This window comes from Podarcis tiliguerta (genome assembly GCF_965153285.1).
Source record: "Podarcis tiliguerta genome assembly, chromosome: 12".
NCBI lineage: Eukaryota > Metazoa > Chordata > Lepidosauria > Squamata > Lacertidae > Podarcis > Podarcis tiliguerta.
Window position 1 is genome coordinate 1,473,307 of NC_139545.1, and position 27,462 is coordinate 1,500,768.

The 27,462-nt window shown below is 42.5% G+C and overlaps 1 protein-coding gene across 1 annotated transcript in view; it reads right to left on the bottom strand.

Annotated features, from left to right (window-relative positions):
- Positions 1-27,462, bottom strand: part of CNTNAP2 (contactin associated protein 2) — a 965,530-nt gene that overhangs the window by 448,827 nt on the left and 489,241 nt on the right. The window contains exons 5-8 of the mRNA XM_083407007.1: positions 14,661-14,870; positions 10,411-10,595; positions 7,017-7,160; positions 3,326-3,590 (exon numbers count right to left, since the gene is read on the bottom strand). Coding sequence (XP_083263133.1) covers positions 3,326-3,590; positions 7,017-7,160; positions 10,411-10,595; positions 14,661-14,870 — 804 coding nt within the window. The remainder of the gene's footprint in view (positions 1-3,325; positions 3,591-7,016; positions 7,161-10,410; positions 10,596-14,660; positions 14,871-27,462) is intronic.

The window sequence follows — 27,462 nt, forward strand, 5'->3', positions numbered from 1 at the left end:
AGGAGAAGACTAGGCGTCAAAGAGCTTCTTTGCTGGAAGAAGTTTAAGAAACGCCCACTGACAGATTCTGCCAGCGATTGAGACAGCCACGGGTGAGTGGCTGTCCGGACAGAAAAGGTTCACTCAGGCAACCCACCCAGGTGTTTGCACCGGCTTACGCACGAGCAACCCCTAGAGCCACTACAATGTCCATGTTGGAACTCTGGGAATTGTCGCTTTATTCGGAGAATGGGGGCTCATAACAACTCAACAATGACTCTGTGTCCCCCCTCTTTTTTAATAATAAAAAAGAACAAGTATATAAACAATTGCCACAGCAGTAAATAACAAACAGCTTGTCCCATCGAAATCACAGACACCTGTCCTGCTAGACAACAAAATCTCATCTGGTTACTCTAAAAGGTCGCACCACATTTTCCTGTGCCTGTTAAGTGGGTTTCTACCACCACCTGAACAATTTATACATTCAGTAAATCATTACCATGTGTTATATAAAGAACACAGAGATAGCCAGAAGCTGGAAAACTGGCATTGGGCTGAGCATTGATTCTTGGTGTAACAGAGTGTGGTCTGAGAATTGGCTGAGAAACTAACATGCCAGGTCAGTGCACCAAAGGCAAAGTCTGCCCTCTCTCAAAGGCTCTGGCAAGTTAAGAATATGTCAGCTACTTCACATCTTCCATGGACACCATCGACAGGATAGTTTGATGAGAAACATTTTGCCCGTCTTCTGGAAGATGCATGGGCTTGGACTCTAATAAAAAATTCAAAATTGTGTAGCCTCTCCCAATTAAAAAACATTCCAGTTATTAATCAGAATTAAATATGATTAAATTAAGGGCTTGCTCATGCCCTTATTTTACCAATTTATTTTAATTTTTACGTACCCCTGTCACAAGAAAAGTATGTATTGTTTCAACAGGAAGAAATGTAATTACTGAATGTATTTTTAAAACAATTACTTCATGTTTAAGATCTTGGGCATAAAACATTAAATTGCTAAAGCATCTTTGGCTGAGTTCAGCATCTCCTTTCCATATGAGAAAGCACCTATTCTCACATGGGGAAGGAACAATGGGTGGCATTCAGTGAGGTTTTACACAGAATGGACCTGGGGATATTAATAGACCTAAATTAGTTGTGCTCATAAATTTCAGTGGGCCTATTCTGAGTAGAAGTTACCACCCAATTTTCTTTCTGGTAACAGGCTCCTCGTGTGTCAGAAGGTGCTACTATCAAGGGACCCATGGTGAGGTAGAGTGGCTGCCATTCCAAATAAAAGCTTTAAAACTGCCCCTGTGTTTGAGCAGCACACCAGTTTGTGCTGACCCCACTTCTTAGTTCACAACTGTTCTGGTTTATTCGAGGTTTAAAAATCACGGGACTCCTGTCTGCTTTGCATGTGTCCATTCAAACAATCCTCCAGTAAGTGAAAATATAAGACATAATATTAATGTAAAGGAATCGCATGCACCACTGTCTTCCTGATGAAAATGTTATCAGCATTAGCCTCTTGCCATTCTGCAAACAACAATGATGGGCAAAGGAGTGGGAAACTCTTTATCTGAGAACGGGATTCTTCCCCAGATAAAAGCATTCCTCCTTACAGTGGCACCTCGGGTTAAGAACTTAATTCATTCCGGAGGTCCGTTCTTAACCTGAAGCACCACTTTAGCTAATGGGGCCTCCCACTGCTGTCATGCGGCCGCTGCAGGATTTCTGTTCTCATCCTGAAACAAAGTTCTTAACCCAAGGTATTATTTCTGGGTTAGCGGAGTCTGTAACCTGAAGCATCTGTAACCCGAGGTACCACTGTATTGTCCTTCCCCCAAGTGGCTTTGAAGTGAATAAGCTGTGTACAACAATATTATCTCTACACTCAAAATACATCTAGAACTGGAAGCGCGATGGTGATGAATGAGACGAGAGAGAGAGAGGAGAGAGAGAGGAGAGAGAGAGAGAGAGAGACTTTAAACACTCCCATCAGGGAAAAGGGTGGGGCAAATAAACAAATAAATAATACCAAGCCGTTAGTAAAATGAGCACCCTGCTGCCCAAGTCACCCGCTTCCCTGCGCAGAGGACCTTCACCCTCACAGCCAGCAGTGATCCCATTGAAGTGGGACTAAAAAGTGCTTCCCTATGGATGGTCACATTGGCCAAGACAAGTCATGATTCTGTCTCTCAAGCTCCTGGCAAATAACAGCTACCAAGATGAGAAATGTATAAAGCAGGCATAGGCAAACTCAGCACTCCAGATGTTTTGGAACTACAACTCCCACCATCCCTAGCTAACAGGACCAGTGGTCAGGGATGATGGGAATTGTAGTCTCAAAACATCTGGAGGGCCGAGTTTGCCTATGCCTGGTATAAAGCATATCAAAAGATCTGATACTCTGCCTCCCCAGCACCAAACTTAAACTGATCTTGTGCTGATCTACAGGTGAAACTGCTATCCCATTTTGCTGAACTAACAGAGGAAAGAAATGCTATTTTTTCTTCTTAAGCAGTTTCATAGTCCTTGGGGAGCTGGTGAGCGATCTCTACTCCTCCTCTGCTCCATTATATTGTTGTTTATTGTATTTAGAAAATGTTAAATAAAATGTCTCCCGTCATTCCTTCTCTCACACTGTGGTCTTCTCCAATGTCAAAATTTACAATGTAAGCTCCATGGAGCAGCTGTCTGCTTAGCATTTGGTTCCGTTACTCTATAAGGCAGTACGTACATCAATATTGCATTATAAATGCATTAATAATGGCAACAATTGCTGTTGCCCTGAAGCTTCTCACTTCAGAATAACATATAAAGCACACAAACTCACACACCCCTCTAGGGCCAGGGAGGAATCAATTTCTATCGCTCCTCTTCTGCACTGCAGTGTTTCTGATACAGGATACTAAATTCAGGTAACATATGAATTCCAATTTTAGTAAATAATGCATCCACTTCAGAATTCTCCTAGCAGTTTTCTTCCAACTGCAGTAGCACTGAGGCCTTTGCGACCAGCTACCATATTTTTCCGTGTATAAGACACGGTTTTTTTCCCTTTTAAAAAATGTCAAAAATTAGGGGGTGTCTTATACACGGTGCCATCTCCCCCTATTTTCTTAAATCAGAGTCCCCCAAAATAGGGGGTGTCTTATACATGGGGGCGTCTTATAGACAAAAAACCCCCGTTAATTCAAATGCAAAATTGCAGTTTGTCCACCACAACCAAAGCAGTGTCTCCTTACAGCACAAATCCACATGGAGAAATAGCTCCAAATTGCAAAAGCAAAATGACTGGAATTTAAGAAAACCAGTATCTTGAGTTTATGGAGCTCACCTGAAGATATGTCTATTTGACTTTTCTTGACTCCAGTGACATTGATATGGACACTGACTTTGCCTTCTATTAGGTCAATCTCTATGGTGCCCAGTCCTTCAGCAAAATTGCTGAACAGCAGAAGTCCATTGGGATTCCAAGTCCGAAATTGAAAGCTGACTGAAAACATGTCCTGATTTGGACGACCAGGCACTTCCAGGAAACTGGTAGCATTGAAAAAGACGGGCACTGTATGGGGCTCCACGCATGAGAAGCTTAAATTCCCCTATTAAAAACAAAAACAGAAGCAAAAACAGTAACACACACACACCAAAAACAAACACAACGTGAGAAAAGTGACATATTTCTTAAAAAACCCAGTTTTTAGAGACCTTAAAATTTCCTCCTGAATCCAGTAAAACAATGTTCAAAAGAGAGCATGTTGATCTACTGAGGGATGTATGAAAGTTACTGAACATCCTTGAGAAATGTATAAACTCTGCTCACTTCCCACAGGATTCCTTGTGCGCAAGCAATCTAAACTTGCTCCTAATTTCAAAATTTAGTAACAACCTTGGAATGCAAAGTAAAATAACATATATTGCATGTGTGTGTGTGCTTGGCAATTTCAAGAGTTCAGAGTGCTACACATGCAGTATTTATTTGCAATCTTTGCAATAGTCCTGTACGTAAGGGTGGGGAACTTCTGACCTGTGGCTAATTTGGCCCACCAGGACCTTCCCATTTGGCCCACAAGGACGTTCTCCCAAAACCACACCCACTGGCCCAATCCCTGATGCCACATGTGATGTCAGGTGTGGAACAAGTAGCGGTGCGCATAGATCCTGCAACTGGAAAGCAAGATTGAACTCCCTGCGCATCAAATGGTGCACAGGGAGGTCAATCTTGCTTGATTCGGGGGCGCAAGCTAGTTCCCAAAGGGCAGCTGGCAGGCACACTCAACCACTCCACAACGCAGGAGTGAACTCTGCGCATCAGCTGTTGTGTGGGGAGTCCAGTCCTGCGTGGTCACTCTCACCCCCATGGGCCAGCTTTGAGGGGCAGATGGGATCAACCGTCAGTCACCTGACACAGTGGCAGAGTTAGCTGCATGGAAGCCCGGAGCGGCAGCCACACTGTGCACCTGGGGGGGCAGGGAGAGCTGTGCGGGGGGGGGCAAGCCCCCCATGATGTGCCTTTTTGTCACCCCCCCTCTGGGATGACACCTGGGGCAGACTGCCCCCACCGCCTCCCATTCTACACCCCTGACCTGAAACCATTATGATGTCAGAAGATTGGCAGGTAGGTAGTCCCACAAGGCCATAATGTTCCCTACCCCTGTCTCCCCCCCCCATGTGCATGGACGAGGACTAATGTAGGCTGAAAGCAGTAGGAGTCAGTAGGAGCCCACATCTAGTTAGCATTTCTACGATGATCCAGAAAATTCCACCAATACACCCGACATTAATAAGCATGGCCCCTTAATCATCTCCTTTTATTTTCTCATTCCCAGCCCATTCCTTGCCCTCTGTACCATAGCTGCCTCTTGCCTTAATTTTGCTTCTTTCCTCTGCTCTGTCCATCATGGTCCTCCTTCCTCTTACAGAAAATTGGAAAAATTAATATGAGCAGAAAATCTGTCTACACTATTGGATCTACACATGCCTCTTTCAAAGTTATAAGCCAGGTACCCATGATAAGGTACAGAGAAATGTGGAAAGGAAATGAAATTTATTCCCATTTTACAAACAATGAAATAATGGAAGGGTTTTTTATTTTTTATTTTAAAATGAAGATCCCTCAGGGCTGACCTGCCCGCTTCATTCTTTATGCAAGAAGGTGTCAGGACATTTTTGAAGGAGTGTGGTCTTGCTCAGTTAAAAAAAACCCTGTGGTGAAAGTGGAGAGGAATAGTCATGGATGGAGTACAGGCATGTAGTAGGAAGTTCTAGGAAAACTGTTCACACATATTCATCCCTGAGTTTAGTGTTGCAGCTAATGCTGTGGACGTTGTGGCCAAAGATGCAATGCCATGAGCAGGTCATGCCATTCTTTTTAATACATGGTGATGGGTTAGAGGAAGCATCTCCATTGCGCTCTCTTCTGGACATAGCATGCATTTGGACAGGGTGCCCATGGGTCTTCCTTCATAGGAGGCAGTCCTCTATTTGAAGGCATCCTATATCTGGAGGGCTGTCTTGGCCAAATCCACTTTAAAGATAAAGCATCATTTGAGTGGTGCCCATCTGAACATCAAGACAGGTTGCATGGTCACAGTCTTCCAGACTATGGTGAGCCTTATGGCAGCTGTTTCTAAATTTGTATCTATATATATTTACCAGCATATGCAAATTGTATGTGGAGCTGTGGTGAGGCCTACATGGCCATCCTATATTTGGAGCCACAAAAAATGCAGCATTTCCTTTCAGATTCTTCAAAGAATGCATATCGTCGTAATCTTTTTTTTAATGCTAAACTAATCCCATGGGGCAATAACAGCAACAAAGAGAGCGAGAGGGGAGAAATGAAAATCTATGCTGATTTAATTAGAAGAAAATTGATCTTGTTTTCCTAGAGGTAAGGCAATGGAAGTAACTCAGCTTGAAACAAAGGAGATGGCAATTTTTATAGCCTCTCTTTGCACTGGATATCAAGTGAGCCCTCAAATTATGCCAGCTCACAATAGTTTCTTGCTGAAGCACTCATGCATTACTAACACTGCTTATACAGCTCTTGCTGTGGAGTTAAATAAGAAGAAAATGAAATACCATCAGTAACGGAGAAATTGTATTCTACATCCATTTCCATGGACTTAGCACCTAATGGAGAATGGAGTCACTTGCTCTAGGTTATTAACCTTTTAAGAGCGGATCTGCAGCAAATGGCATTATGTCATAATGCCTATACCAAAGTTGCCTAGCAGCTCCAGACATAGCGGTCAACCACCTCCAGGGGAGTTTAGAGGAAGATACGAACATTGCCAGAGGTGGATTTAGGGCAGTGTGACTGGTTCTGCCCTACTGGGCACCAATCTCAGGGGGTGCTGTGGGGCGACACAACTATGACGTAGTGAATTGAGCAGAACGGAGGGCAAGAGGCGTCGGGAACAAATTTTGGGCTTGCACAAGGTGCCACGGAAATTTGAAAGACCAAAGTCAGCCCCTGACATTGCCCAATGTGGCATGAGAGCAACCATGCAGCTGGTAAAAGGTAGCATGTAAAATTGGTGCCCATAATAGGCAACTATGAGAAGAATGCTGGTTAAGGGTCATTATGTAAATAGCTTAAAAGTGCCCCTCAAAAAAGATGTTAGTTCCTAAACTCAGATACCAGACTGAAATTTGGAATAACATCTCAAAATATTGGTCAATGGGGGGGGGGGGGGCAAAATATGTGTTGCTTGTTTCCTTTTGCCTAAGCTTCTTAAAAGCACAAACATGTTATTAGAAAATGCTTTCTCCACTGTGAGGCATAACAGCATTCATTCAGGCCACTAGAAAATTCCCTGCATGATAGGAAGAAATTTCAAGGGTCTAGTTTGTATTTAAAGGAATGAATGGAATTTGCTTTTAAAGCAGCTCATAATCCTTCACATGTGCACTGAGTTATTTCAAGAAATCTGGCAGTAATACAAAGGGAGCTGTAAATTCGTACAAAAATATAAATAAACTGCTGTGTTTCAATTTAGATGATCACAAAATGATGTACTCACCACATTAGAAGGCTCCAATTTCTTCCTCCTGGCCATATCTGTGATATTATTGGTATTATATATTATGCTCTCCATGCAACCTTTGAAATTCTTTCTACTGTTTGAACTTGGTTTCCCAGAAAATGGCATGCCACCAAACGTGATCTTTGAAAAGAAGCATGAAACATTTCAAAATAGAGTGACAATCCATTAACTCTTGCATTTTATTAACAAGTTTAGTTTTAAACACAGAACCACAGGCAATGTTAAGTGACCCAAACCTGTGCAGAATTGATTTTATTATTATCTGCTGCCCATATTTGTGAAGACTTAACTAGATGAATCAACAACAAGCCTATGAACACATTATTTGATCTAGTGATGGTCCATGATGTGGAGTTCTCTTGCCTACAGCAGGCAACTGCAGCAGCTCCACCAATTTCTGGATCAGCAGGGTGATACAACTGGGAGCCACCAGGGAGGGTTCTTGTGCAAGCTTTACACATCCTACCGATTACTATAATCTCCATTGGAAATAGACTGGAGCCAAGCTCAGATATTATCTAAATATTCTAGGTAAAGTTGACTAGAGAATCTAAACGTCTAAAAGGTTGGGCACATTCAACACACTATTTAGAATGTGGAGGCACCTCCCCCCCCCTTTTTTTTTGCTTGAGGGTCACAAAGTTGACTAGAGAATCTAAACGTCTAAAAGGTTGGGCACATTCAACACACTATTTAGAATGTGGAGGCACCTCCCCCCCCCTTTTTTTTTGCTTGAGGGTCACATTCGTTCTGGGAAGCAACCCAATAGTGGGTGTAGCCAAACTCCTGCACGTGTGTATGTGTGTGTGTGCGTGCGCGCATACACACACACACACACAGAAACACACCACCCCTCCCTACTCATCCAAAGATCAACTTGATGACTGGGGAAGGTGCATTTGTAAGCTTTCCCATTCACCTCAGTACTAGATCTTCTGCAGCAAAAACCTCTTGGGTGTCTTGGGTGGGGCAGTGAATATATCTGGTGGTATATTAGACCCCTAGGCCAGGAAGTAGCCATCCCTGATTTAGAAGGATGAACAAACTCAATACAATGCATGACATTCTAATTATATTATAATTCCAAAATAAAAAATATAAGTGGATTGTCAAACTTAAGGCCTGGAGCCTTATTGGGCTTTCTGGGGCCAGAAGCTTTACAATGGTGTGGTAGGCAGGCAGGGTTTCAAAGGGTACCCAAATAATCTTTGCCCAAGAAAGGGTATGCCGCTTAGATTGAACTGAATATTCTTTTTTTTTTCCTTAAAGATTTTCTTGTTTTACAGAAGTATATGTAATGTCTCTCGTATTTTTTCCATTTAACATTTTTACAAATCAGTTTCATTTGTTAAGACATTAGGAAGAAAAGGGGTGGAGGGGGAAAAGATGGGTGGGGTCGGGTGGCAATATTTCTATATTGCTTAATGTATGTAGGGTTTGGTGTCAGCATTGCTCGTGCAGGTTCTCTGCTGTTCACTTGTGTTCCTTTGGTGGTGAGAGAGGTTGGGGTTGGCCTAGGGTGTGGTTGTTTGTTTGTGACTGGCTGTGGTGATCTTTGTTTTCATGTGTGAGTGGGGTGGGTGGGTGTTTAGGATCAGGTTAGCCATATTGATTTATATACTGATGGTGGATTATTGTCATTGTCTTGTTGGGCTGTGTACTGATAAACGGGAGCCATACCGGGGTGAAGGCGTCTTCGTCTATTTGTCCCCGTGTCAGTTTCCGTTTATTAGTTATTTTTTCTAGTAGGGCTGTTTCCCATGCTATTTGGTACCATTGGTCCATGCCTACTCCTGACAGGTCTCTCCAGTGTCTGGTTATGATGTTTCTGGCTGCTGAAAGTAGGTGGGTTATGAGTGCTTTGTGGTGTAAATGGGCATTGTTGTCTTGGAAGGTGTTTAGTAGGGCCAATTCTAGGGTGATGCCTAATACTTGCTTAGTTATTTTACATATTTCTCACATGGCTGTTGTCCATAATAGTTGGATTTTGGGGCACTCCCACCACATGTGGAGGTATGTGCCTGTGGAGGTGACCCTCTCCAGCATTTTGGTGAGGTTCCTGGGCATATTAGCGCTAGTTTTCTTGGTGTTAGATACCACCTGTAGGTGAGTTTCAGAGTGAGTTCTTTTCTAAACACAGCCTTACTAGAACAAATGCTTGCTATTGCACTCCTAAGCTACCTTCCTTTCCCTTTCCATTAGGAGCACAACCATCAAGGACTTATGGGGCAGGGGGAGCGAAGTGCCCTAGAGCAGGAGATAGCACCAGGGGGAAATGGAAGGCAACGTCAAAGGCTCGGTTATGGAACCAGGGTGCCAGCCTGTAGAATCCCCCAACAGGAATATGTCGGCTTACAGAATGGAGGCAGGCAGCATGTGAGGAGGTTTGGAGAACTAGTGGCATGTGGAGTGGAAGCTAAGATGATGGAATCTTCCAGGGACTGTTCAATCTAGAGTGGTGGTTCCAACCGGTAGAAGGGCTCAAAAATGCAGAAGGGCTCAGTCAGGAGAGCAAGTGACTTTGAATCTGAGGGTTATGGGTTGAAGTCCCAAGTTGGGCAAAAGATTGCTGCATTGCAGGGGGTTGGACTAGATTATCCATGTGGTTCCTTCCAACTCTATGATTCCTCCTTGACCTCTTTGCATGCCATAGGAAGCTGCCCTATACTAAATCAGGGCTACCAATTTTGACAATGTTACAAAGGGATAAGGCAAATTGAAGGAGGATACATTTATTGTAACTATGGCCATGATGGCTGTGTGATGACCTCCACTGTTGGAGGCAGTGTGCATCTGGATGCCAGTTGAAGGGTTTGCTTGTAGGATTTCCGTAGGCACCTGGCTGGCCACTGTGAAGACAGGATGCCAGGCCAGCTGCACCTGGGGTTGGTTCCAGCAGGGCTCTTCATATGTTCTAGCCTACTTGTCAGTCTACCCCAGCACACTGTACTCTGACTGACAATGACTCCCTGCGGTCTCATGCAGAAGTTTGCCCCATCAACTACTATCTGATCCTTTTACAATGAGAGATGCCAGGGACTGAAACTTGGACCTGCAGATGCTCCACCACTGAGCGACGACATCTTCCCTGATGTTGCGTCTCACAATGGCACCGACTGATCTGCTCTGATGTTGCAATGGGCTTCGACAGACAGAAATGCCCCAAGCCATTTTTGCCATCTTTGTGGTAATAGCAGAACAGGGCTAAGTAATAAGGGAGAATTGAGAGATAACCAACGCTAGATTAAATGATGGGCTTTTGAACTGCACAAGAGGCACAAATCAGTTGACCATTTTCAAAGCATTTTAATGAATACTGATGGGTGTCATTTGTTTATTTGTACGGAGAGTAAGAGATGTAATTGTTTACCTCATAGTCCAAATCCAGGTAATCAAATTCCCCATTGATCCGGAAATGCTGCAGATGCCTATCAAGCGTGAGGTTGATGTTCCTCCCATGGCGCTCTATCACTACAGAATGCCAGTGGTGGTCATCCAAGAGGCTACCTGTTGTCACAGACGTATGGCCATAAATTGACCCATATTGGTTGCTACCTGAGAGGAAGAAGAGGGCAGGAAATATTGAATACCTCAAATGTAAGGCCACGTAGTGAGTTGTCATGCCACTGTTGCTGCTATGCTACTATAATAAAATGCCCTGTCATTCACAAATACTATATTCTTTGTAAGGTAGCCTTTTTTTCTAGTTACAGGTAGGTAGCCGTGTTGGTCTGCCGTAGTTGAAAAAAAAATCCTTCCAGTAGCACCTTAGATCACGTATAACGAACCACTTGGGATGTGACTAAGGGAACACAAAAAGTCTGAATAAACGAACAGTCTGAATAAGCTCCAAAAGAGTAATAGCCCAAATGGTGCCCTCTAGGTGTTGAATTTCAACGCCCGTGGGCAACACTGGCTAGGGCTGGTGGGAGTCCAACAACATCTTGAGGACATCATGTTGGCCGGTCCAGCTCTAAAGAAGTGTGGCTAAAAAGCAGTAACAGTAGTGCTTATGACAAAGTAACAGATAAGATTACAGCAAATACTGAGGTACTTTTCATGCAGAGTTGTGGTGAAACACTAGATTCAATAAATGGAAGGTCTGTAGGTCAGTGGTAGAGCGTATGTTTTGCATGCAAGATCATAAAAGCATGAGAACATCTGCTTAGTATTTTGGAACGTGGTGTCTGTTTGTCCACCTTCTGAGATACCACAGAATTCTCCCACAGCCTGTAAGAGCTTGAGAACTGCCTTGATGGATCCAGCGTTCTGCTTCTCTCAGTAGCCAAGCAAACACTCCTGGAAGTTCCCAATAAGAGCATGCCACTAAGCGCTATGGCTTCCCCCAGGGCCTGCGAAGGTGTCCTGCCTCTGGACATGGAGATTCTTCCACCTGGCTATCATGGCTAAGAGCCACAGAGAGCTCTGTCCCCAATAGGAATCCTTGAGTTTTGTCCATACATTAAACAATACTTTCCTGACAATGTGAATCTTAAACATTCTGTGCACTTTAACTTTATCATACCATAAGTATGCATGCCAACCAAACACATTATTAAATCCTTCTAAATCCAGTGTATCTGTATTTTCAAGAAGTAGCCATTCCTTCAGCCAGCAAAAGGCTGCTGCTTCATAATAAAGTTTTAAGTCTGGCAGGGCAAAGCCTCCTCTTTCCTTTGCATCAGTTAATAATTTAAATTTTATTCTTGGCTTTTTGCCCTGCCAGACAAATCTGGATATATCTTTCTGCCACTTCTTGAAACAGTCGGTTTTATCAATAATTTGCAATGTCTGGAATAGAAACAACATTCTTGGCAATACATTCATCTTTATCACAGCAATGCGACCCAATAGTGAGAGTTTCAAATTTGACCATATTTCTAAATCTTTTTTTATCTCCATCCAACATTTATCATAATTGTCTTTATATAATTTTATATATAAATTATATAAAATTATATAGATATAAAGACTTACTTGAAAATAAGACCCCAAGGTGTTTGTCTCCAATGGAAGCCAAAGCTTTAAAAAGACCCAATATGGAGGCCAATTGGCCAAAATATTGGGAGATTCTAGAACAAGATGGAGATAAACTGAAATTGCAGAGCTTTGACAAATTAAAAAGCAGAGTCCGTGACTGGTTTCATTACCATCAGATAATGGAGGCATACAAATTGGACAGAAAAATTGGTTTCCAGGTGGAAAAATCAAAATTGGAAACAGAACTGTTAGAACCCAAAACTAAGATTTTGTCAAGAATGTATAATCTGCTGTTGAAATGGAATACACAGGATGAGGAAGTGAAATCAGTAATGATTAAGTGGGCACAAGATGTTGGTCATAATATAATGCTAGCTGACTGGGAACGGTTATGGACCACTGGTATGAAATTTACGACATGTAATGCCTTAAGAGAGAATATTATGAAAATGATATACAGATGGTACATGACACCAGTCAAGCTAGCAAAAATTTATCACTTGCCCGATAATAAATGCTGGAAATGTAAAGAAACTGAAGGTACATTCTTTCACCTTTGGTGGACGTGCCCAAGGATTAAGATCTTCTGGGAGATGATCTATAATGAACTGAAAAAAGTGTTTAAATACACCTTTCCGAAGAAACCAGAGGCCTTTCTCCTGGGTATGGTCAACCAACAGGTACATAAGAAGGACAGGACATTCTTTATGTACGCTACAACAGCAGCAAGAATACTCATCGCACAGTATTGGAAGACACAGGAACTACCCACGCTGGAAGAATGGCAGATGAAAGTCATCGACTATATGGAATTGGCAGAATCAGAGACCAGGGAGAAGAGACGGTGAAGGAAGATTGGAGGAAGTTTAAAGACCATTTACAGAAACACTATAAGATAATGAATGTTTGATGACACCAGATTGAATGTAAAAGGGTTTTAGTAAAAAGCTTAAAGTTTAAGAAAGATTAAATATTTTAAGTTATAAGGAAATGTGATTATATTAAGATATTAAAATTATGACAAAATTAAATTAAGACAGAGGGAAGGAATTTGCTGATAGAATATACGATCTGGAATTCAGAGAAGGAAGGTCTGGGGAGGTCGGAGACACAAGTTAATGCTAAGAAGATAAAGATTGTTTTTATTTTTTCTATTTTTCCTTTTCATATTTTTTGCTGTTTTGTGTTTATATGTTATGTCATTGTATTTTTGTAGTTTTTGTTGTGTTGTGTTCTATTTTTTGTTGTTTTACACTTATTGTAAAATCCAATAAAATATTTATTAAAAAAAAAAGGAATCCTTGAGTTTTTCAAGTTATGCTGTGATCAGGCAAGAGTTAGCCGCTGAAGTCAAACAATGAAAGATTTTCAACTGCAATAAAGAACAACATAGCAGTAAATCAAGCCTGAGACATGTGGCAGTCACCTTCTGAATTTTTTCATGTTTTGACTGCAATTTGATCCAAGTGTTGTGTTAAAGGATTCTTGGTTTCTAATTTCTCTTCCCAGTAGAACCTTCTTAACCCCATTTCTGACCTGAGAGTATATATTCTCACCTCAGCTAAGCACATGTGTAAGAGATGTCATTTATAATCCTGATAACTACCTGACTGAACTAAGAAAATATATGGGAAAGGAAATAGAAATGAGGAGAATTTCAGAGTCATTCATCAGAAACTGTGCAGGGTAAAGCTATGCTATTCTCATTTGCATGAAGCAAAAATGGCTGATCTTTATGCCAAGAAAAGGGAAAAAAGTGTAGTGGACAATGAGAGACAAGAACAGGGAAGACTCAAGTTTAACCCCCCCCCCCCCCCCGGCACGCGGTGCCAGATTGTTTCAGACCGTAATGTATAAACCTGGCTAGTGCGTTGGTTCTGGAGTGTTCAGTCCCAGCTCAGCTCTGTGGATTCACACAGAATGGCCCTGGGCAAGTCATTCTCTTGAAGGTTTGGTTCCCCACTTGCGTATGGAAATGATGTTACTTGCCTGGAAGGCAGGCTTATGAGTGTAAATGAGACAAAGAGGGAGAGAAACTCCATTCACAGGACAAAAACAATTACAATCTGAAGATTGTTGTGCCAGAATTATGCAAGAGCTCACTTAAGGCATTCACATCATGTCTTTAATAATTTTATCATTCATACCCTTCCCATCTGGTGTTAGCCACTAGACCACATATTCTCCCTACAGAACCCTTCCTTGCATAATAAGGGCATTGTTTCTGTTGATCCCAGTTCATAGGACAGTTCAGAGAGTCAGGACTCAAGGCTTGTGATATGAAGGAGAATCCATGACAAAAACATGGCCAGGGACAGAGAGCCAGAGTCCGAGATGAAGTCTATCGATAGTCCACAGGATGCACCTTTTTTTCTGGTGTCAGAGTTTTGATGGTCTTGGGAGGAGAAGGGTTAGCACAAAATACTAAAGCTTTGGAAACCAATCCATATTCATTCCAAATGTATAAGAGGCTGCACTGCTACCAGCAACCGATTTCAACTCTTCTTTCAGAGAAGCATGGGAAACAGAAAACAAAGATGAAGAAAAGGATAAAGCCCAGTGCTGTATATGTCAATCAAATTAATGCAAAGCTAATTAATATGCATTTTTAAAACAAAAAACCAAGACCCTGAATCCTACCTAAATTTAAATTAAGCACCAGTTTGGCTTTTTTCAGTTCCAAGGTGATATAGTCTCCTTGCTGGCCTTCCCCATGGAAGATTACACCTTCACTTTCAGAGGTTTTAAATTTCAAAGCGATCACATCTTTCAACGTTTTCAGTGTTTTCTTCTTGTGACCAAATCTGTACGGTAATACAACGTGGCCATCAAAATTGATAACATCAGCCCCTAAAGGGAAAAGATAAATAAAATGGTTTCTGAGCAGTTATGCATTACTGAGGCCATCTAAAACAAAGGCACATATATTTGGAGCATGCAATAAATGTAACACGTATCCTGAAACCATTTTTGCCCAGCTATAAGTTACTAAAATAATGTGAAAAGGAACATTATCTCAATATATTATTTAATGTTAGGTTTTCTTCTTTCTTACTAACAGGTGAGCATGGTTGTTGTTGTTGTTGTTGTTTTTAACAGTCCATTCTCAAACAATAATATGGTTTCCTTAGCTTCAACATAACATTCCACCTGTGGCCCCCAGTTGCTGGTTCCAGCCCTAGACTGCTTGCAGAAAAATACAGAGAGACTAACCACTGGCCATCACATCCCTAAAACCCCCCAGGAAGGTTACAGAGCAATCAGACTGTGTTCTGCACACCATCAGCAGACCGGATGACCTTTGGATAAATTTTCCTCCAACCTATAGGTCTAGTTTAAGTAACGACCACTGTGAGAAGACCTCCAAAAAGCAACTACCTGTGTGAATGCTCCATGCCATAAATTTTAAAAGATTATTCACCTTTGCAACACCTGGGCTATGTTTGCATTTCATGGGTACACAGCAGATGATGATGATGATGATGATGATGATGATGATGATGATAAATTGGGTATAGTGGAGGGTATGGGTGATTAACCCTTTTTGGGCTGAGTGCCAGAATTAGAGTTTGTAAATCCTAGATTATACTTATATATAATAAATAATGAGTGAGGTTTTCTTACGTCAAATGATTCTTAAAAACTGTGTATTACTTATTTATCAAATTATAATCCCCCCTAAAAAAAGAGCTGAGGGCAGAGAAGAATTTCTCTAAAATGTAGCATTTATGGTTCTTATGTCATTGGCTTATCTGCACTCAAGTTGCTATCATTTTAAATATTCCAAGTCTTTAAAATGTCCTTTCTCAAAACCTCCCAAACATTTACATGCCACATTTCAAGTCTTTGGAGTGTAGTAATTCTCAGTAATTCTTAAATCATTTCTTTAAGGGATGTCAGCTATCGTGATTATTATTATTATTGACATATTGCAAATGGGGACCATGGAGTGACATTTTCTGAATTATTAGCTGAGGTTAAACTTGAACCCAGAACATAACGACTCATTGGTCACTTTTAGCTACTACACCATAACAATTTGCAGGGTCTGAATATCTCTGGGATGGCAATGACTGCCCTGCCTTTATTTCCCAAATGAGTTCGGAGTTTGAGCCTTTATGTAGTCACATAAATAAAACATGAATCCAGCAATAAAATATATCCACCCATAGTTTCAGGGCCATACAGCAAAGTCCAAGGATATGTTGAAGTCCACTGCATGCAGCCTGCTTCACAGCAAGCAAAAAGAAAGAAGGAGAAAAACTTGCAGTGATAAACCCCTTGTAAGAAACAGTCCTTGTCTGGAAAGAGCAGCCAACACTATCAATCCACACATCATCTTATGAATTATACATTCGAGTGTAGGAATTAGTTCATAAATAAATGCAAAACTCAAATTAGCCACTTGTAACATACGGCATGTAGTCGAATCAAAACAGGGCACAGGGGACTTTTTCAATTTGTCTCACAAAATAACCAACATCCCAGTGTTCATTAAAAACCTTGGAAAAGACAATAAACCCAGCAGAAAAGGTCACCATGCTGGAGACGCAACAAAGCCTCCTTGGAAACCCATATTTCTTGTTTCTAAACTCATAACCACCAGGAGACATAACAGATCCCCTTTTAAATCTAATGATACCCACATTTCCTCTGAGAACAACCCCATTTTCTAATTGTTTGGGGAAGCCACTGCAGAATCTGGCTGCAGCAATCACTCCAAGGGGAAGTAACATTTGGTACTTTCAGTGTTTTCAAAAGGTGACACTCTGGTCTGCTTTACACTTGCTCATGCATCCATATACACAAAGGGCAATTGCACAGCACTGGGCACTGTATGTGAGTAGTCTAACAACCTGATCACGTGAGGCTTTCTTGCCTGATCAGAGTGTTGCTTGGTGTGGAAATCCCATGCGACCAGTTCCATCTATTCAGTTCCTTCACGTTCCTCAGAATAGCAGGGTTGTACCATATGGAAGCAGTTCTTGTTGTTATGCACTCAATAAATGGGGTATTTAGAATTTTGCATATTGTTTTGATTAAAACATTCTTTCGGTAGTGTTGCTGCACAAATTTTGGCTAAAGAAAGTGTACAGTAAATTTGGGGGTCGCGCCCTAAGCAAAATATATTGAAAATTTCAATGGATATGTAGTGTTTCTATGAGGCTAGTGAAAATTCTCAATTGATTCTGTGCATCCCAGATTTCACCAATAGTGAAATTAAAAGTGAACCCAGAAGGTCCTCTTGGAGCAAAACATGCAAGACACTTTGGACGAAGACCAAATGATCTTGATAAGGTTAATGAAGATGCTCTAGGTTCCTCCCCCTAACAGCTCAAAACTGCATTTTCTGGGTATCAGAGCACAGTCTTTCTTCAAGAATGGATATGTTATGCACTTGTAATAATAGCAATATAAACAAAAGTGCTTTTTCTACTCCCCAGAGATTGTCTCGCATGTTTGTGGAGGCCATAATCTTGAGCATGTAATAAAATGTGCTCTTCAAACTGAGCTCCCTTGCCTGCATCCTCTCGCAGCTGGCTTCCTCATTATGGCACCCCCACAGCCACTGAATTACCATTCCCTTTGAGTCATGCAGCAGTCGTATTTTAGCATCTGGGGGCTGATCTAAAGTCAATTGAAGTCAATAGGAATCCATCCACAGGCTTCAGCACACTTTGAATTAAGCCCTAAAGGGAGATCTTCCAAAGGCATGTTGAAAGGGAATGTTTAACCTCATAAGCAAACGCATTTGGTGCACTGGCCCTTGTAGCATTTAGTTGAAAAGATAACTATAGGCATCCTGCAGTTACATCTTAACAATTTCCCATTCCTCTACTAACCACAAGCTATGCAACTGCTGGTCCCTTTCACCTTTAAAACTACAAACCACTTGACTAACCATCAAAAAGAGAGACGGCAAGGAAAAACATCTCTCAAAAGTCTTCCTGACCACATACAGCGTCAATTTTGAGACTGTTATATGGTGAGCAGATGGTAATCTTCCTTGCTTAGATCCCATTCTCATGTTTCAGGGCCAGCTCACTTGGGAGGCCTGGCTGAGCCCCTTGAGCTTTGCTCAATCAGAGCAACCCTGTTCAAGTTGCTAGGTTTTTACAAACTGAAGCAGCTATGTAGATATCCCCTGCATTGAGGCTGTGAGCCACACAAACTGTGGTTCTGAAAGGGTGCTGCAACAGGTGGCATTTAACTGCTAAAAATAAAATAAAATAAAACGGGGCAGTGGTTGCTGTAGTCCTTAAATGTTAAAGGAGGCCGGGAAGAGAACTGGCACCATTTGGTTTGTAGTGTGCCAAGGCCCCCATGACGGACAAGAGTATTTTGGTTTATGGGTTCAAATAGGCCACAACTTTATTGGTTACAGATGTGAGCGGTTAGGTTTAGGCCAGTGGTTCTCAACCTGTGGGTCCCCAGATGTTGTTGGACGACAACTGCCATCATCCCTGAGCTGTGGCCTTGCTAGCTAGGGGTGATGGGAGTTGTAGTTCAACAACATCTGGGGACCCACCGGTTGAGAAAGACTGGCTTATGCATTGGGCAAAGCCAGGCTATATCACGACTCCTGCCCGTCTGCAGGGAGTCCTTCTAAGGGTAAACCACTAACAGGGATTACATCAAATAGTAATCCTGAGGGGTCCATGTTGGGGTTGTGACATGACTTCTGTCTGGGCATTTGACAGAATCCACACTCCCATATCCCTTTAACAGGATATCCTTACTGCTTCTGACCTGCTAGGTTGGCAGAAGCTGGGACAGAGCAATGGGAGCTCACCCCATCGCGGGGTGAACTGCCAACCTTCTGATCAGCAAGCCCAAGAGGCTTAGTGGTTTAGACTACAATGCCACCCACACCCCTTAACTGAGATGGGGCAGGCAGAGGCTACAACCTCCCCTCCATCCAAACAAAGGCTTACCCAATGCCTAACCTCACAAAGTTGTGACAATTGCTACGAGGTAGGTGAAAACCAAACTGCTGGTGCCAATTTGCCAAGTGGGGGAAATTCCTACCCGGCCACAACAATATGTCAGCTGACCGTTGTCCTTAGCGAGGTCATATCAGAGCAAAGCATGGATAAAGGGTGGGTGGGGTGGGAGAGCCAGTGCAAAAGGTGAGAGAGAAGGTCCCGTCTGGCTACCATAGTTAAATCTCCTGCAGCCACGTCCCCTCACAGCACTGATTGTTCAGCGGGGCCACACTGGGCATGGCTCCACCCAGTGCCGGCAACATGGCTGGAACAACACAGAATGGGCTGCCAACTCCCCACTCCCCCGGCCAGATCACTGCCAAGTCCCGGCTGCCTGGCCACAACGCCGCCCACCGGGAAAGGTGAGTGGACCTCTTGCACCAGTAGTTTTCCCTCCGTGGGGCTTTTTAGGGGTATTTAACCTTAAACAACAGGGACCCTTGTTCAACCCAGGCTCTGTCTGTTTCTGCCATCAGAAGTAAACAGTCACCTAAAATCCAGCACTAAAGGAGAGGAATTGCTGTGGAATAGTCCCACACCTTTGATGCTACTGCTGTAACTCTCTGTTGTGGATCCCCATCCACCGCCAAGCTTCAGATGGAAGAGCAATCTGGAGCAGGGAGTCTAAGGATCATCTCAATGAACAGCTAGGTATCTATGTGAGAACACACTCTTTAATATATTATGCGTGCAGACTAAGCCATTAGAAGCATTTCCTGCTGTGCTCTGTTGTGGCCTTTTTATCTGTTGTGGCTGCAGTCTATTTGGACTTTATACAGTTTGCGCATTGCAGACTATAGTATCTAAATTCTATTTTTTTAAAAACCCAGATCTCTGTTTTCTCATATAACACTATTCTGGCATGTCAGAGACAACCCCTCTGTATTTGGAAGAGGACTTTTGCTGCTGGGAGGGTGCGTTTAGACCCAAGCCATGCTTAACTGGTTAGTAAGTCTAGAATAACTCCCCAGTTTAAAAAGACAAACAAACTGTTGAACAAATAATTCAGGGGAAAAGCCTCCTGTTATAAAAATAGAATATATTTTTGCATCCCTGGGGAACTCTTATATGGATTCCTTGATAATGTGTAACTAATGGCCGCTTACCTTGTCTGCTGTAGCAGACTCTTCAAACAATTAAGTCAATTAGAAAGAGATGGAAACTATTGTCCAATAAAAACAAAATTGATCCATTTTCACATGCAAAACTGATTCTGTAGGCAAATCCTATCTTAGAAATTGGAAAAAAAGATGGTAATGTGGAAAAATTAGGAGGAAGCAGGTGTATTGACTTTGGAACAACTGATAGATGAGGAATATGAATTCTATACAGTGGTACCTCGGGTTAAGAACTTAATTCGTTCCGGAGGTCCGTACTTAACCTGAAACTGTTCTTAACCTGAAGCACCATTTAGCCAATGGGGCCTCCCGCTGCCGCCGTGCCACCAGAGCACGGTTTCTGTTCTCATCCTGAAGCCAAATTCTTAACCCGAGGTACTATTGCTGGGTTGGCGGAGTCTGTAACCTGAAGCGTCTGTAACCCGAGGTACCACTGTACTTATACTGTTCTAAAAGATCAATATCATCTATCAGATGCAGCCCAATGGCAATATCTGCAGGCACAGAATCTGGTAACAGCCCTGTTTGGACCGGCAGCTTTTTCAGCTTCTGAGACACCTGAGATACTGTATCTCCCATTAATCAATGGGTCAATCACATGACAGCACTTGCAACGTATGAACAGATTGCTTATAGACACAGATTTTGTTTGGATAAATATACTGACATTTGGAATGAGTTTATACAGAATATAGTAGGTTATTAATAATCATACACATATTAGGGCAATAATATTACATATATATCTATATAATAATGTATGGAAATCCAACTGACTATATTTAGTGTATTAATTTATATCCTTTTTATTGTAATTGTATTTTTTTTTTGCACTCCCCCCCTTCATTCATTTTCTCTTTTTTCACATTATTTCTTATAACTGAAACTATCTTAATAAAATATTAATTGAAAATAATAATAATAATAAATAGGGTGGTCTGTTGACCCAGTAAAATAATCAGCCTACACGTGTGTTGGTTGATTCAGGATTCATACCCAATGCCTATGCCAAAGCCTCTTGACATCTGTCGTCCTGCGTTTATAGCAATTTTACCATTTTTGGGCCCTGCCACCCACGGCTTCCCTGTCCCAGGGGCTGCAATTTAATTTAAGTTTACTGTTTTCAAGCCCAAGAACTGAAATGGAGTAGACATAAAAATGTGGAATAAAGAAAGTATATTTTTTATACGAGCTGCTAGGGTGGACTTCTAAACTTGCCATTATCCCAAAGTCTTAAGAGCATGTTTAGATAGTCCGCAGATGCTTAAAGGGTAAAATAGTTCTATCTGCAGAAAGACTGAAGCATGATCTCTATCAGGAGAGGTTCAGCTTTTCAGACAACACTGTTTTATACTGCAGACGTATTCAAAATCACTGGTACACACACACACACACACACACACACACACACACACATATATATATATATAACTTCATTTTTAATATTACATGACCAGCGATGATGCAACATTATACATGGTCATAAATGAAACAGTAGAGCAAGTGTAATAATAGCCCCTGGTAAACTGTGTACACGATTTCCTTAACCACAACCTCACATGAAATCTACATAGTGCCACCCTGAAGATCCCGGGCCCCATGGAGACTAGACTGGCCTCAACCAGAGCCAGGGCCTTTTCAACTGTGGCCCCGGCCTGGTGGATCACTCTCTCACAAGAGACCAGGGCATCCTTCTGCAGGGCTTGTAAGATGGAGCCGTTCTGCCAGGCCTTTGGCCAGGGTTCAGTCTGACTCATTTTCTCTTTGTATAAGAACAAGCACGAAGGAGGTTTCCCAGCCCGCTCACAGGCCCTTATAGGATCGGTTGAAACAGTTGGTTCTGGCAAGTATTAACTGTTTTCCATTTTAACCTGAGGATTGTCATTTGTTCAGTTTTAACTTTAACTTTAACTTATTTGAATTAATTTTGGGGTGCATTTTAATCAATTGATTACTTGTTTTTATGCATATGGTATTATTACTACTACTACTACTACTACTACTATTATCATCTCTCTGTCTTCCTTCAAATCTCTCAAAAACCAGGAGCCTGCAAGTGGCCTTTAAGGCTGGGAGTGTGGATTCCAGGCAGCAGATCTGCACCAATATCTTGTATTCAATAGTCCACATCTGGCTGCTCCATGTTCTCTGAAGGATCTTTGTAACGGAAAGGACCTTCAGAAAGTACACCTTTATTTAAGAAAACACATGCTAGTAAAATAACATTTCCATGAATAACCTTGACTGATGGGAGTATCCGTTGCCTGTTTTCACCCAACACACACATTTGAGGCACATTTAAGTTACAAAATCAACCCAAATGAGGAGTTTTTAAAGGGGATCTGAAAGTATACATTAGAATCATAGAATCATAGAATCATAGAGTTGGAAGAGACCACAAGGGCCATCGAGTCCAACCCCCTACCAAGCAGGAAACACCATCAGAGCACTCCTGACATATGGTTGTCAAGCCTCTGCTTAAAGACCTCCAAAGAAGGAGACTCCACCACACTCCTTGGCAGCAAATTCCACTGTCAAACAGCTCTTACTGTCAGGAAGTTCTTCCTAATGTTTAGGTGGAATCTTCTTTCTTGTAGTTTGGATCCGTTGCTCCGTGTCCGCTTCTCTGGAGCAGCAGAAAACAACCTTTCTCCCTCCTCTATGTAACATCCTTTTATATATTTGAACATGGCTATCATATCATAGAATCATAGAATCATAGAATCATAGAGTTGGAAGAGACCACAAGGGTCATCGAGTCCAACCCCCTGCCAAGCAGGAAACACCATCAGAGCACTCCTGACATATGGTTGTCAAGCCTCTGCTTAAAGACCTCCAAAGAAGGAGACTCCACCACACTCCTTGGCAGCAAATTCCACTGTCGAACAGCTCTTACTGTCAGGAAGTTCTTCCTAATGTTTAGGTGGAATCTTCTTTCTTGTAGTTTGGATCCATTGCTCCGTGTCCGCTTCTCTGGAGCAGCAGAAAACAACCTTTCTCCCTCCTCTATGTGACATCCTTTTATATATTTGAACATGGCTATCATATCACCCCTTAACCTCCTCTTCTCCAGGCTAAACATGCCCAGCTCCCTTAGCCGATCCTCATAAGGCATTGTTTCCAGGCCTTTGACCATTTTGGTTGCCCTCCTCTGGACACGTTCTAGTTTGTCAGTGTCCTTCTTGAACTGTGGTGCCCAGAACTGGACACAGTTCTCCAGGTGAGGTCTGACCAGAGCAGAATACAGTGGCACTATTACTTCCCTTGATCTAGATGCTATACTCCTATTGATGCAGCCCAGAATTGCATTGGCTTTTTTAGCTGCCGCGTCACACTGTTGGCTCATGTCAAGTTTGTGGTCAACCAAGACTCCTAGATCCTTTTCACATGTACTGCTCTCAAGCCAGGTGTCACCCATCTTGTATTTGTGCCTCTCATTTTTTTTTTACCCATTGATTCCCACCTCCATCACAAAGGTTTTATTTTAATATATCCCTTCAAAACTTGTAAATGTATCAAATCTCTCAGACCAGTTTCAAAGATTTGAGTGCAGCCTGCTAATTTTTCTCTTGAAAAAGTCCAAAACAGGAAACACTGCCTTTTCTTCCTGATCACGCTCCATTCTTCCTCGTGGGTGTTTCATGTAGAAACACTGAAACACATTTTCCCACAGTTATCCTCAATATGTCTACTGTGAAGAGGCTTTAGGAATTAACAGAGATATGTTCACAACTTTTGGAGATTTAAACCTGGAAGGTAAATGTCTTAAATCTCAGAGGCAATTTAAACATTAGTGTGCTGGGTTTTCTCCCTCTTCCTAAAATAAGCTGAAAAGCCAGGCATAATCCTGTATTGGATGGATTTTCTATTCTCCCCTCCAAAAAAGACTCCCCTCTCTCCAAATAAGAGAATTGTGTTTTATTTTTTTTGAAAAAGGGAGCTAGCTGTGCCCTGCAAAATAATTACACTCCCAGTGAGGCAGGAGAGTCAGTGGAGTTCGGATGGGATCTGGAAGTCAGAGTCACATACTAAATTGTGCCAATGAGCAGTGACCTCGGGCGATGTGTGCATTTATCAGATAAACCATGGATGTCTAAGTACACACAGCTGTCACGGTCAAATTCTAAATCAATTGCAAATGCCCTAGAAAGCAACAGACAAATCACTATACCCAGGACTTTTTCCAAGAAAAATGGGTGCCAGAACTCACCATGAAGTTGTTACAGCTGGGCGACTCAGGGCAGATGCTGGTTTGACAGCGGCCACATTCATCGCCCCGAGAGGTGCTAAAAGCTATGGCAAGCTGTCTCCCTGGCTGGTTTGGGGGTCACCCCTGGTTCTGGTGCAGGTCAGGTCAAGGTGCCCCCACCCCCCTCGTTCTCTCTGATTCTGGCAGATGGCTATGACAGCTCAAAAGGGCCCTTGCGCAAACGCACATGTGTGCAATGGGAGAGGCCTGCCTGGAAAGCATAAAGAAGAGGAGGAGGAAGAGGAGGAGGAGGAGGAGTTTGGACTTGATAACCTGCCCTTAGGGAGTCTCAAAGTGGCTAACAATCTCCTTTCAGAGCCAGTGTGGTGTAGTGGTTAAGAGCGGTGGACTCATAATCTGGTGAACCGGGTTCGCGTCTCCGCTCCTCCACCTGCAGTTGCTGGGTGACTTTGGGCCAGTCACACTTAGAATCATAGAATCATAGAATCATAGAATCATAGAATCATAGAGTTGGAAGAGACCACAAGGGCCATCGAGTCCAACCCCCTGCCAAGCAGGAAACACCATCAGAGCACTCCTGACATATGGTTGTCAAGCCTCTGCTTAAAGACCTCCAAAGAAGGAGAAGTAATTCTCCTGAGAGACTTCTCTGAAGTCTCTCAGCCCCACTCACCTCACAGAGTGTTTGTTGTGGGGGAGAAAGGGAAAGGAGAATGTTAGCCGCTTTGAGACTCCCTAGGGTAGTGATAAAGCGGGATATCAAATCCAAACTCTTCTTCTTCTTCTTTCCCATTTCCCACAGTCCATTTTAAAACAAAGTGTGAACAGTTCAGAAGTAAGGCATTGCCCCGCAAATAACTTCTAGATATCTAACACTGTTTGCAACTGGTGGCCAAACGCCACCAACTTATTTGGCAACTAAATTCTAAATTGGTTTTGAAATTACCTCTTGAGTGCAACACAGGAACAGAGTTTGCTATAAATTATTACTCTTAAGTAAATTGAATTAATTTGGACTCATCTGTGTCACAAGCTGTATCTTTCTCAAGGCTGTTTTCAGGCGGGAGTGGGGGGGGCTACATTCTTGTCTCTAGGATAAAAATAGGACTTGGCAACTGATGTCAAGGAGTGACAGCACACTCAAAAAGAATGCTTATTAAAACTCTGGCTCCTTCTCCTACTCTGCTACAGATAGATCAGAGTTCTTTAGAGTGAGCTGTGAGGTGGCTACTTTGCCCTCACCTAGCCGCTCGGAAATCAGTCTCAAGTGTGTCTTCGAATGCAGAGGCAGACATCTTCGGACTATTGAAGATATCATTAACTCCTTTCTGCACCTAAGTCATAATGCAAATATCCAAAATAAATTCAGCACCTCTGTCAGATATGAACAACATCCCATTGGCTTGCTATGTCTTAGACAGAAGTACAAACAGAACAACAACAAAAATACTTCTGCAAACTGCAAAATAAAATAATAAAAGTATTAAAACATCATTGGGCACCCTCACTGTCCCTTTAATCATTTTTTTTGGGGGGAGGGGGAGAAACACTATCTTACATGCAAAACAGGAGGTGCAGGGGGTTGGACTAGATGACCCTCGGGTCCCTTCCATCTACAATTCTATGATTCTATAAAAACAAAATGGCAAATCTGGGAAAGTTGAAGCTGGAATCCTTCTGCCTGACAGACTAGCTTCCTATACACAGAGGGATCCCCTGCCCCCAGGATGATTTGAAGATAAGAATCACTAATCTACAGAAGTAAGTAATACACTCCAAGAAGAATTGTACAACATGGTGGTTCTGGACATCTAATTTTATTTTCTATCTTCTGCAAAATAAACAAAGGCTTGGCACACACATTTTTATAAGTTATGTATGCCTAGACTAATTCAAACAAAACAAGATTGTAGTGCATTGCTGAGAAATGTTTTATTGGGGATTTCTGCTTATTGAGCGATGGATTATGCTGCCATCTTACATATCCACAAAGCAATGTAAATTCTGAAAGACTTTGCCCTCCAGGGATACTATATAAGCAAGTAACAAGACTTACATTGCCATTTTATTTGGAAGGCTATGGCGCATATTTGAAAGCCTCAGTAATTTACTTTTTTTGTTATTACCATGAAAAAGGGAGAATGCAAACGATATCGATGGTGACGTCTTTGTATCCTGCCAAACCACTGCCCGAGCCTCAGTCTCCATGTGTGGAAGTCACCCCATCTGCCTGAAGCTGCAGTTGTCACAAGCGCCAAGGGTCACGTTAATTGCAAATGGAAAGAAATCTTTAAATGCCTCTGAATCGAAGAACCCAAACTATAAGGGGACTGCCTAGATAGCACACAGCCATTTTACCGTACAGTTAGTGCTTGAACGGCTGTATCAGTCTGAAACTTCCTGGGCACTGCACCCACCCTACTTTCTTATTCCAATGTAGTCAGAGTGGCATGGATCCTGCCACGAGAAATCAGGAGGCACATCATGAATCACCAGGTAGGTAGCAATACAAACTTGGGCTGGAGTGGGGGGGGGCTCCCATAAGAAGAGCAAATACAACATTTTGTGTGCAGGACAGAAGGGACGGCTGTCACCTACAGGCTATGCTGCTTGTGAACTTCTGGTGGTATCTGCCGGGCTGCGGCTGACTAGACCTTGCCCATCTGGCATGGCAATGCAGAAAAGCCTATGGGTTTCCTTGCTGGATAGCCCAGGAAGAGCTACCAGGAAGAATCTTCTAGTTAGTGCTGTGCCAGAATTGGTCCTCCATTTCCTTAAAAGTGTTTGTCCCTTGTGAAAGAGGCTTCCACTTTTCTGCTTCATTATTGGGACACTTTCTAAGAACTGTGGTGCTTGGCAGGGCTTTGAGCTTACCTTATCACTGTGAGGTGACCAATGACTCTGTGTGTAAACATTTCTCCAGCGTTCTGGAGCTTCCCTGGCTGCCTGCACTCTGAAAAAGTCACATGGGAAGAGTTCCCCTGGGCTTTACTTGAAAGATTGCCACTCAGGAGGGCTGCAGACTGAGGACCTCTGGTGAGATGATTTGTGCAGTGGAAGGAATGACACCTGCAAACACCCCTTGATCGCCTCAAAAGACGCACCAAAAAAACCCCCACCCCTCTGTA